Source organism: Amphiprion ocellaris, chromosome 10, assembly GCF_022539595.1.
Source record: "Amphiprion ocellaris isolate individual 3 ecotype Okinawa chromosome 10, ASM2253959v1, whole genome shotgun sequence".
NCBI classification, from domain to species: Eukaryota; Metazoa; Chordata; class Actinopteri; family Pomacentridae; genus Amphiprion; species Amphiprion ocellaris.
Window position 1 is genome coordinate 28,491,320 of NC_072775.1, and position 13,170 is coordinate 28,504,489.

At 36.9% G+C, this 13,170-nt stretch overlaps 1 protein-coding gene across 1 annotated transcript; it reads right to left on the minus strand.

Moving 5' to 3' along the window:
- Positions 1-3,640: 3,640 nt before the first annotated feature.
- Positions 3,641-8,726, minus strand: ccr12a (chemokine (C-C motif) receptor 12a). The gene is made up of 2 exons (XM_023283741.3): positions 8,613-8,726; positions 3,641-5,556 (listed from the first exon to the last, which is right to left on the minus strand). The coding sequence occupies exon 2, from the start codon at positions 5,540-5,542 to the stop codon at positions 4,454-4,456; it is 1,089 nt and encodes a 362-aa protein (XP_023139509.1). The 5' UTR covers positions 5,543-5,556; positions 8,613-8,726; the 3' UTR covers positions 3,641-4,453.
- Positions 8,727-13,170: the final 4,444 nt, after the last annotated feature.

Genomic DNA, 13,170 nt, shown 5'->3' on the forward strand with positions numbered 1-13,170 from the left:
ACGTTTTACATCACCAAAACAGATCATTCAAGTTGCTGTATGTATATTTTTGACCTAGGAGGTCTTGTTATACTTTCAGACAATCTGTACTAAATTTGGGGGGGAGGGGAATGCATGATTGTTTTTTGCGACAAAGACACATATTTTTATTATCCGTCATAGAAAGAATTATAGGAATCATTGGAACCTCAAGGATGGCATGATGTGCCAGATCTTTAAAAGTGTATGTAAACCTTTGTCAGTAGCTGCCTTTTGTTTGATGTCCAGTAATCTAGCATGAACTTATTTAAATCAAAGTTAGTTTTTTTTGTCACAAACTAGCTGCTGGGGTCCTTACCTGATAGTCCCCTGACAGTGAATGACAACTTCTAAGTGGTTCCAGTGAACATGTCTTTCCACCATTCTAAATGAATGCATTCAACTTATATTTAAAGTGGGTAACCATAACAACCAGGACACTCCATTAGTTAGAAAAATGAGTGGATATCATTTCTTTTAATCTTCTTGGAGAAGATGATAACTTTGACTGGAACGCATCTGTAGCAAGAGAAACTGAAAAGCAAAGCAAAAAACAGCACATGGAATTAAAACTGCAAGAATAAACACAAATAGAAGATACTGCAGGAGTTTTATACAAATGTCCAGTCTATCAAGTTAGAGGGAGAATCCAGTGTTGTCAAAGTTTGCTGAGGGCTGGTATTGAGCTTCATTTAACTGAAGGTAGTATAATGACCAAGTGGGTAGTAATGAGTTAAATTTACTCCATTACATTTACTTGAGTAACTTTTTGAAAGAATGTAATTCTAAGAGTAGTTTTTCTCTGCCATACTTTTTACTTGAGCTGATTTGTGAAGATGAAATGCTACTGTTACCCTGCTACATTGGACCATTACCATTTAGATATTTACCAAATTAGATATGCTTTATTTGTGCCAGAGAGATGCCCCCAGTGGATCTACCTGTCAGGGCGTCCTCCTCTGTCCCACTTCAGCCTCCACCTGACCTCCCTCATCCTCCCTCTCCCCCTCCTTTCTCCTCTCTCTCTCTCCATCTGCCTGCTGAAGCCTGACAGAGCTGCTCTGCCCAGCTGCCATGCATCTCTAATCACCCATCAATGGAACTCCGGGCAGCTGTGGTGCAGCACACCTGTGATCCATCTCCTCAATAAAAGCCGGTCTCACACTCCACACCCTACCATGCAGTCAGTTCATCTCGTCTTTGCACATTGCTGTGTTCTCTTTGAAAGAGTTTTCCCCCGTCTAATCCTGTTCTCCTTGTTTAGCTCTGCTGGCCCAGCTGCCTGGTCCTACCAGTCCTGCCTCTCGTTTCCTGTACTCCGGATTCCACCCTGACCAGCTGTTTTATTCAATGTAGCAAGGTTAGCACAAAGTATAGGATAAAAAATCTAAGTTTCTGAAATTTGTTCTGCTGGATGAGTAGTTCCAGTTACAATGCACAGACCTAATTCTTTTGAAAACTATTTATCTTTCCACAGGCCTCATCTTCATCACCCATCACCTAGACACAGATGTGGATGATATCAGCACAAACAGCAGCCTCTCTGATGAAGATGACTTCTTTGGATCCATGGGGTCAGGAAAACCAGAAGCAGGAGAACTGGAGAAATACCTTGTCCATCCAGTGGAGCTATGGATCTATTGCATATCTTCCCTCACATCAAGCAGCTGTCACTTAAAGTCAACACAGGTCTTCCTGCGTCTGTGACCCGCAAGAGACTTTTTAGTCATGCAGGACTATTGTTCACTGCTAAACGGTCACAGCTTCATCACAAGAACTTTGAGAGCCGACTACTGCTGAAACTTAATCTTCACTTCACCGAGTGCAAGTGTTTTAACCAAACATGCACACACACCCACACAGTTTATGGTAAAGAGAGACTTCTTGTATGTACACAACCTGCCTTGTTGTAATGTTATTTTGTATCTACTGAGCCTGTGCCATTTGGAGAGAAGTGAAATATAGAAGTTTGCACTGTTTCAACATACAAACCTTACTTACTACAGGTATTTGATTTGAAAATTTGTGTTTCTTGTGCCTTAATTTGTTATTTTGTAAAGATGTTCTTTATTTTTGCTAATTTCTGATTTTATTTTTTGGAAATGCGAGAATTGGCACATTATTTCACATTTTTGTCTGATCACATCATTTCTAAAAAAGAAATTGGACATTACAATCAAACAGTTACTCAGTACTCGAGTAGTTTTTTCACTAAATACTTTTTTACTCTTACTTGAATGATTTTTTGGATGACTACTTTTTACTTCTTCTTGAGTGATATTACTCTGGAGTAATGTTACTCTTGCTTAAGTGCAATTTTGGACTACTGTACCCACCTCTGATACTGACTAACATCAGCCTCAAGATGAGACCCTCAAGTGGTTAAAATCTTAATCTGGCATCTGACATATGACACAGCTGGGAGCTGAGGGGTATGCATGACCTCAGGAACTGATGAAAAGTTCTGCTTCTTGTATATCAGATAAAAAAAGACATGATAGTCTATTCTTTTGGTATGAGGCTACATTTTGTATCCTTTAATCTCTAAAATACAATGAATATCCTTATGAGACCTTTTGGGTTTTTCTTTAGTGGGTCTTCAGAAATTACAGTCTTTCAAACATTGCTGTCAGCTCATCAAGTAATGTCATGTGGGCAGCCTGTCAGGGCTCCAATCTGTGGAGGAAAATGAATTGCTGACATGTTCCTTTACATTATAAGCATGAATTATTGAAATCATTTGACAAACCCATGACAACAACGAAGAAAAGCAGACTACATGCAGTCAGCCTATCTAAAATGAAGTGGGCAAGAGCATATGTTAAATGTTAGAAGCATCATAGAAACAGTTAAGTTAAAATAATGTTGCACTATACTGTATCCAGTCTGGCTTTCAATTTGCTACTTCAGGCAGTTGAAATAATATTTACTGCTTGTTCACCATACAGAATTATATTTTTTGAACCTTGCTAGCATAAATGCTAGCAAGGTTCAAATTTTGGTTGAGCCATCTCAAATTAAACAATTTCTGCTTGACCATCTCTGATTTTTCAGAATATTGTATGGCATAAAACATTGATATTTATAAAGCCGTTTGTGGTATTTATGTTATTTGTGAAATTATAGATTAGAATATCAAACACTTCAGAGATGGCATTAACCCACATATATATATATATATATATATATATATATATATATATATATATATATATATATATATATATAAATTAAATATCACGCTTTTACATATGACAGTATTTGTATTTTTGTAGTGCATTTTTTGAGTATGTTGTTCATGTACTCAGCCAAAAAAAACCAAGCAGTTACTCACTATATGTTGGCCCATTGTACAGCTTCTTCCATCACACTGTTTCAACACACTGTTGGGCACACTATTTCAACATATTACCACCGTCTGCGTTTTTTCATGTTGTCCAGACATATTTGAACTGATTTACTGGAGGAGTGTGCTTAGCTGACAGGAAACAGCTGTTCTATCAGAGAAAAGGGAAATGATCCACAGAAGTCATTGCTTAACCACACACACACACACACACACACACACACACACACACACACACACAAACAGTTGCACTAAAAGCAGAGATGTCACTGGGGAGCAGCTTGATGTAAGACTTTATTTCAAAACTTTAAAAGTTTGTAAGCGCAAGCACGAAGAGTGTATAACAGTATGTTTGAATATTTCTACAAATAAACTAATACACAATAAATCAACAATAAGGGATTACTACCACTGAATCACTAAGTTCCTTGAGAAAGGCAACCTGTTATTATAGTTTCCCAAAAACTGTTTGTCTGTCACAGAGCTGCTGGCTTAACTTTCATGTGGCATTAAAGCTCCTACTGGCCGGTGTTTGAATAGTGCTGCCTAAAGGCCAAATGATCCAGTAGTTTAGGCTAATACATTCAAGGCTTTTTAAACAATAAAAAATAACTATGGTGAGTTTTTGAAGATATATCTCTCCAGTGGGAACACAAAGGCTTGGGACTGAGAGCTAGAAAGTAACAAAACACAGAGAAATACATTGTTGCTTTTGGCCTTGTCACTCATGTTGATGACAAGAAAAGTATAGAATCACCTTAGTCCTAGCCTTGCTAATGCATATTGTGTGTGATGACAAATGATTAAAGGATTTGAATGTCAGAACTAGATGATTAAGTAGTCTGGATAGTGACAAACCTATCTAACATGATAAAAAGAAGATTTCATTGTTAAGTGATTTTACAGTATTGAGGCGTCTGACAGGAAACAAGCATTGAGAAAACAAGAATCAGATTTAACTTAGGGTGAGGCTATGGGTTTGCATTAGGCATTTAGTTGTGATAGTTAGGGTTAGGGTAAGTGTTAGAGAAGGCCTTACATCAATGAGTGCCTCCACAACAATAGTAAGACCAACATGTATGTGTGTGTTTAGTATTCATAAGCAGAGTGTGGTGACCTCTGTGACGTAGTTCTGGTGCTCTGGCTGCTGAGGTTAATGTGTCTCTTCAGACAGGGAATCTTCTTTGTCATTAGCCTTTTAAAATGACTCTGGAACTTCTTCCCCACAAATGTGTAAAACACAGGACTGATACAACAATACAAATAAGCTATGTTTCGGGTCACATACAAGGCATAGTCCAAGTTGTCTGACTCAGAACATGATACTTCGTCACTGGTGCTGGAAATCTGAATAGCTCGAAGGAGGATGACAACATTGTAGGGCGTCCAACAGGTGAAGAATGTGAAGATGATGACAAATATTAGCTTAATGGTGCGGCACTTTTCCTTCATGCGGGTGGACAGGATGCGCACTGTGATGCTGATGTAGCAGTACATCACCAGAATTAGGGGGAGGAGGAAGAAGAGAAGAAATTGTTGGTAGTAACTGACAAGGTGCCAGCGGTCCATGGTGCTCTCAGGAAATCCAGACTCTTCACACATCAGTCCATTTAATGGATTCTTCCACACATTTCTAAGAACCAGCTCTTTTACACTTGCTGCAACACTCACGCACCAAACTGTCACTGAGGCAATGAAGGCATAAGCCTTTTTCCTGCTTTTGGCAGCTGCCACTGCATGTACCACTGCAAGGTATCGGTCAAATGTCATGAGTGTGAGGAAAAGGATGGAGCTGTAGAAACCAATGAAGTATGCACTACTGACCATCTTACACAGAACCATGCCAAAAATCCACTCAGACAGATGATATGTGGCCCAGAAAGGGAGACTGGAGGCAAACAGAATGTTGGAGAGAACCAAATTCAGGAGGAAGATGTTTGTCACTGTATTCAACTTCTCATACTTGTAGATGATGAAAAGGACAAGCCCGTTACCAATGTAACTCAGGAGGAAGTTGACGTAGTAGAAAAACGGGATGAATTTTGCACCAAATTGGTTGACAGGCGTCTTTGCACATAGCTGGACAGTTTTACTGACCACGTAGCTTGAGTCAGTTGTGTCATAGGTTTCATTAAATAAATCCAGGAAGAGCTGATATTGGTCTTCATCATCACTCATGGCTGAGATTTGTCCTGTGGGACGAGACACATTCGAGGCCCATTTTAGTCTGTTTGCCTAAAAAGATTGCTCATAACAACATTACAACTAGTCTTAATCAAATAAACTAAATGAGACTTTGGCTCAGCCTTTTTACACAGCAAACCAACCAGATGTATTGTGTATTCTCCACTATATTCAAGATCGGTCTCCAATGCTGGCGTGGCAACATTTCACATTACACAACTGGAAACATATTGATAAAGGCCAGAAAACTGAGAATGTGTGTTATTGTTTAATAATCTTCAATAAATATTTCAATTTTCTTTGTGCTGTCCTGTTCCTCAAACTCAGATGAAGTTATGTGCCTGTATACTACTGTATTCTGTGTTTTTAATGTTGAATTAAACCAAAATGTTTTTCAGGGGCTCTCTCTCTCTATATATATATATATAGAGAGAAATTAAATAGAGCCACTGAACTGAGTCTTAAAGGCCAAAGAAGAGCCTTCGCTGTGAAAACACTGTTGTGTAGTAAAAAAAAAAAAAAAACTCCCTACTGATAGATATAACAGAATACTGTTATGAAATAACTGACTGTTAAACCAGTGATGTTAGCATACTTCACCATACCGCACTGATGTTTTTTCTGATTGTTTCAAAATTGGGAACCAAAACTGCTGACTGAGCAAGTAAAAAGCCCTGACTCTTCCCAGAAATGATTCCTTCCCCGCTAAACATTTTTAGGTTTTATACATGTTGCGGAGTTACCCCTCTTCCCCTCTACCTCTGTCCCTCTACCTCTACCTCTACCCCTCTATCTCTATCCCTCTATCTCTACCTCTCTACCTCTTCTGTCCCTCTCAACCCGTCCGGCCAGCAGGCAGATGGGTCCCCCCACATTAGAGCCGGGTTCTGCTCGAGGTTTTTTCCCTGTTAAAAGGGTGTTTTCCTTGCCACTGTCGCCTTTTGGCTTGCTCTGGGGGTCAGGCATATGGGTTCTGTAAAGCGTCTCGGGACAATTTGACTGTAATTGGCACTATATAAATAAAATTGAATTAAATTGAATTGAATTGAATGTTACATATTAGATACATACATATTGGGCAGGTTGCAACTGACACTTTTCCCTTCAGGCCTTAGTTTCCTGCCAGACTGCTGCTGATACTAGCATTTAAAGCAGAATTGATGCCCTCCACACCTTCTGTATATTCTGAAATGCAGCATGTACATCCAACAATACCTAACAGACCACTTGGGGCCTGCGGGTCTCACCTCAGTCATTCATATAACAGAGTCATAGTGGACTCGCCTGTAGATACTTTGCTAGACTGCATACCAGTCTTTGTCAAGATTTTCTGCTGCAGTTTGGTTAATTTAGATTTCTCTGAAATTTTAGTGCCTGTTCTGTATTTTGATTAAAACACTTAAAAAAATATTTTCACGATACATATGTACTTTTTGCATTAAAAGAATCGCCCTACAGAATTATCACAGTAAGTTCAACGAAAAATACTGTTTACATGAAGAAAATGATTCTTGCACAGAAAACAGTTTGGGAGAATTTCACCCACATTTAAATGAGTTATAATTTCTGCTAATGAACAGTACAGCACATCTAAGGTAGCTTCCTCTTTTCAGCAGCTCTCTTTCTCTTTAAAGAAATAGGTCAACTGGTCAACATTGTCAAGAGAAAATTTGCTTGTAAAAATAAACCAAATCTGAATTTCATGTGGAACATTCGTGTGAATTAATATTGTGCCCAAGAGTTCATTTGAATTAATAAATTTCATTGTAATATTTTGCCATTTTAAAGATGGGACCAGGCCTCAACTCATTACAGGAATGAGGAAGCAGTTCTTCATCTTTCTCTCGCTCTCTGTTTCTCCTGAAAGAAGAGCTATGTAAAACTCATATTCAAATTCTCTTTCACTTCTGTTTTTACCCTCAGAAAACTGTGCATTTATTTACTTATATATCTTGTCTAAAATATAATATTATTGCAAGGGCAGTTTGTACTAGTAACTGATGAAGTTGGGTTGCCTTATGTGACTGATGCTTGGTCAGCCAGTGGTTTGCTCTTAGTTAAGTGTGGACTTATGAGTTGAGAGTTAATGGAAATTAGATTTTTATATATATATATATATATATATATATATATATATATATATATATATATATATATATATATATATATATATATATATTAGATTTCCATGGTATCACTTTGAAAAGAGCATGGTGGCCTAAGGTAGGGGCTATTTGCAACATCATTAATATCAGTTTTAATCAAATATTTCTGTATTAAATATCTGTTTCTACATAGCTGTAGATGTTGACAATCCATTCATTAATACTATAATAAACAATGAACAATAAATGTTATTCATGTAATTAACCTTGCTACCTGTCAAGATTAATTTTTCCAATTAATAAATCAATAAATATATTTTGGACTTGTTAAAAGAAACATAGTATATAGTATATATAGTACAGTTGTAAGATCTTAATATCAAGACATTTATCATTTCATAATGCCATTGACTAGTGTCAACTGCGTCTTATTATTCACTATTCAGCAATTTAGTTTCTTTGCATTTAAAGGTCCTTCAGTGTTTTATATTTACTTGTACTGCACTGCAAATATAATCACAATGTATTAGTGTTACTATTTTCACATAAAAGTAGGAAACTCAATTTCTCCAACCTGAAATTAGCAGATGAGACTGTAAAATTAGTTTGATTCAGGTTAATAGGACTGGCACTTTGATTGCTCATATTTTCATGTATTAAAAAAACAATCCAAAACAACGGTGAGATAGGTCCCTTGACATGAAAATAACCTACGAGTCAGTATTTTGCACAGAATTAATCTCACTGCTCTGTTTGGTCTGATGAAAAGTCCCCTTTAAAAGGACATTTCATCTTCATTGTGTATCTCGTATATCACAAAATCCCCAGTTTCAAATCAGAATTAACAAGCAAACACCATATGTACCTTTCATAAAGAAGCACAATATGTTAAATGCAGGAAAAAAATAATGGAAAGAATGATCTTTGTTGTCAGTGTTCTAATGGCTGATTAAACTCACCAGTGTAGATCTTGAGGCATGCAATGGAAGAAGCACAAGTAAGGATACAGGAAAGCAATGACTGACTCTAGAGTGTTCGCTGTGGCTGACTGGGTTGATGACAATAAGGCCAGCGTCAAAGGAGGCAGTCCTACAAACAGACTAATGTTCTTCAGTATATGTGTTGTTTGTGTTGAGGTAAGACAGTATTGCTAGAGAGGGAGCAGTCATTTAAATTGTAGCTTTAACTGTACTGTATGTTTGCCTATAAACAATGTTGACTAAAAGCACTGCTAGCATACACAAAGCTTCATCTTTACAACTTGTCATGTGCCTTTGTAGAGATGAAATGGTGTGTAATAAGTGTAAAGTGCAAATGCTTGATATAAATGACTGGCGATTGTTTCAGTTTCCTGACAAAAACATAAATATGGCCAAAAAAGTATATATATATATATATATATATATATATATATATATATATATATATATATATATATATATATATATATATATATATATATTAATTAATCGGAATTAACGCGTTAATTCCGATTAATTAAGCGAAAATAACGCGTTAAAATTTTTGTCGCAATTAATTGCACCCTCCTCAGTTCCCTCATTTCTGGCACACTGGTAACTCTGATGAACACTCCAGCCCAGTAGGTGGCGGTAATGAACCTAAAGTCTGTTTGTAGCCATGAAGAAGAAGCACAGAAAGCACTGAGTGAAGTCAGGCACTGGTGAACAGTGAAGGAAGATGAGACTGAGCTTGTTGGGCAGAAAGTTTTCTATTAAAAATCTTCCTGATGGCAGCTTGGATAAAAGCCTGGTTGTGTGTAAATTGTGCAACAAAGAGTTTTCTGATCACTGCGTCACTTCAAGCCCACAGTATCATCTCAATGTAAAACATGTTGCTGTTAGCACCAGAGCTAACGTTAGCTACGAGTCATGCTAACGGCTAACGGTGTAGCCATCCCATAATAGACCACTTTTCTAGACAGTGCTTGAGTTTACAGAAAGTCTTAAAATGTTAAATAAAATCGCTATAATTGCACTTAGATTTGCAGTAATCTGTGAATGTAGCAGACAGATGAAAAATGCAGATAAATAGAAATGAAACATTTTTGTGGTTTAAGTTTTTACTCCGTCGAGGCTCTGCCTCCTTGGAGGAGGAATAACCTAAACAACAAAAACATCTCTTTTAATAACTTAATTATAAAGTTTTTGTTTATAAAAAAATTACATAAATAAAAATTTTATATTCTTATAAAAGGAACCATCAAAATTACACCATTTATCAGACCCAGAAAAGATGAAAACAGAATGAATCTCTGGATTTTCAACATTCTGAAGCTCCTTGAACTACTTATGCTGATTTTATGTGCCATACAGTGGAAAAAACAACTAAATTCAGGCTTTAAGTCATCAAAATCACTTTTTTCTATATGTCCCATTTTCCTTTTTTAAAATAAAATTTAAATTATAAACACGTATATGTCTATTCATTGATTCAGCTCTCAACCACAATTTTATTTGAATTGAAAAACTTTACTTATTGTGTCAAATATTGCTATTTGACAAAACTGCAATTAATTACGATTAATTAATTACAAAGCCTGTAATTAATTAGATTAAATTTTTTAATCGCGTCCCACCACTAATTGTTTAGCAACCAATCAGTAATTGACATGGAAAAGTACAACTGGGCAAACAGTTACAGTGTGTGGGATTTCTATGATATTTCTAAATGGAGTTCTTATACTGTTTTTATACTAACTGCTTGCTTTTGTAGAATCATATGTTTTTATATTAACTGCTTGCTTTTATAGAATCATATTCCTAATGTTTTACACTGTTTATGATGATATTTTACACTGTCTATGAAGAAGGAAAAATAGTGGATGACGGAGGTATGCAAGAGTGGAAAAGAACTAGGTGAAAATTTATGATGGAGACTCTGTTTCAAGGTTGTGCTGGAAGACTCTATTTCACAGATAAGAACAACTGCTGAGGTTTCATCCTCCCCCACAAAGAGGCTGTGAGGTTCGGAGCATCCAGATCAGGACATCACAATGGCTGCTCATACGCAAAGGAGGGGGTCAGATGCGCAGAAGACACCCAATCAGAAGAAAGACACACCCTGAATGCTTATGCACCTGTGAAACTAGATATAAGGCTGGGTCAGGGGAAGAATAGTGTGTCAGACTTCGTGAACTGACAAGAACTCTGTTGTTGTCAGGGATAGAAGTTTGGACCCAGAGCTCTGTATGCTATATTCAATCTATTTGTAATAAACATACTGAATGAGACCTAAATACCTTCTCCTATCGCTTCATTCAACGAATGCGCGGGAGCTATCTCACACATAGTCTGTTTTCCCGGTAGAATGAGATTGTGCTCCAACAAGTGCAAAAAATAAAAAAATAAAAGTATAGTTTATAACAGCAAACTATAGTTCAGTTCAAATAATAACAAAAACATTAAATGCTCATTTCTAAAATGCTGGTGCTATGCCATGTGTATTTATGGAACCAACATGCTGACATGACACAGAGAGTTTTGACAAAGCATTTTTATCTTCAGTCAGTTATTTACACAGATTAATGAGTGGCTGAAATTTGGTGAATGACAAGCTGTGTTTTGCAATGAACGAGCACACACGTTTTTAAATCACAAACCCAGTCAGTCTGATGTCGGTACCTCAGCGGTGGCTGTTGCTTCCGAAAACCAGTTGTGAGTTTCAGAGCAGACAGCAGCTCTGTGGGTCTGACTCATGACATGACAGCACTTTTTGCCACTAGTTGCGTACATGAGTTTTTTTTTTTTTTTAACACTGGTACAGAAGCAAGCACCAGGCTAATTCAATTTTTTTGCACCAGCAACCGAAGGGCTTGGCGTCTCTGTTTAACTCCTCCAACCTCAGGAAGCTCCATTTATTTTTATTCACTCTGCCAAGGAATGCGACAGAGTTATGTGACGATCGGCGTACGTTTTACTTTCTATGTATTTGTCTGTGCACAACATTACTCAAAAAAAAAGCGGAATAACGGATTTGGATGAAATTTTCAGGGAAGGTCAGAAATGACACAAGGACCAAGTGATTAGATTTTGGCAATGATGCGGCTTATATCGCTTTGTCACTGTAACCATGATAACAAGGGTGGATTTCAACTTCATTCTAAGACCTGCCCCTACTCTACTTCCGATTGGCAAGTGATATTACTTGGGTTGAGAGCAAAAGCTGCGTTCCCCTCATTCCATTGGTAGACGACCTCGACTGGCAATGTAGTCCTATCTTTTTTTTTTTTTTTGAGCCAAATGCCGGTGCAGCACACGGGAAATCCAGCACGGTTGTTTACATGCAGTTTGATGATGTGATATTTGCGTGCCAGTAAATGCCGGCAAAATCCAGGCATTATTTTATCGGTGTTCATGATAGGCAAAAAAAAACCTGATAACGATATTGACCGATAATGCATTTTTATGCCAATATCGGTGGGCCAATATTATCAGACATCCCTAGTTAAAACATAACTGAAGTCTTGGTGACACCTCCAAATCAGCAGCACTTCTGTGACAGACTGCCACAGCTGTGGTATTTTGGTATTTTTTTCCCCCCTAATATATCTGTTTTATTTGTAAAGAAAACCATGAAGCCAAGAGCAGTAATGACATTAGCTTCTTTAAAAATAAAACTGCATATATATATATATATATATATATATATATATATATATATATATATATATATATATATATATATACATATTAGGGTGGTCCTTAAAATTGAAAGTCGTAAAGTCTAAGCTCCAACCCCCGGAATTCGTTGGAATAGTCGAAAAAAACTCTCCTGGTGAATTTTTTCAAATTCCAACATCATTTACTCCTGCCTCATCGACCTTGAACTTTTGATCCGTCTTTGCTGAATTTTGAAAGGCTCGTGTATTGTCCAGTCATCTCTTTTAATGTCATACGTCAATCTGTGTGTTTGTGTGACGTGCATAGCTCGATCTTCTCACCACCCGGGGGCGCCAGGGGCGGTGAATCCTGGTGAATTTTTTTCTCATTTAGACAATATTCACTCCTCCCTAATCAACCTTGAAGTTTCACCCTGAGGATCCCAAGACAATTTTTATATGGCAATAAATAAAGCGTATAGTGCCGCATAATGATTGAAATGAGAATAAATATAAAAATGAATCAAAACACCAATCCTTGAAAACAAATTTTAATGTCAAGATCAAATCAGATTTATATAATTAGTCTGCTTCAGAAAAATAAATTTTTCTCTTCAAAAATTTCGTTAAATTTTTGAAAAAGTCTAATATTAGGGTACATGCATCCTGAACCTCAGGTTGTTTAGAGCCAATTATGCAACATTGTTATCTGACAAAACATAAAAATGCATTTCCCTAATACGTTACAAAAAGGTTAAATAAAACATTCCAGAGTCTGTTATCCCTAATAGGTTTAGAATTGTTTTCTCAGGTATATAAATCCTAGATACATTAGGACTCCATCTGACCAAACTAAAGCTTCTGATTTCTGATTACAGCGGAACAAAACATCAGATAAT

Bases quoted from the DNA above. Each gene is read 5' to 3' on its own strand.
- ccr12a (XM_023283741.3), bottom strand. From the start codon at position 5,542: ATGAGTGATGATGAAGACCAATATCAGCTCTTCCTGGATTTATTTAAT.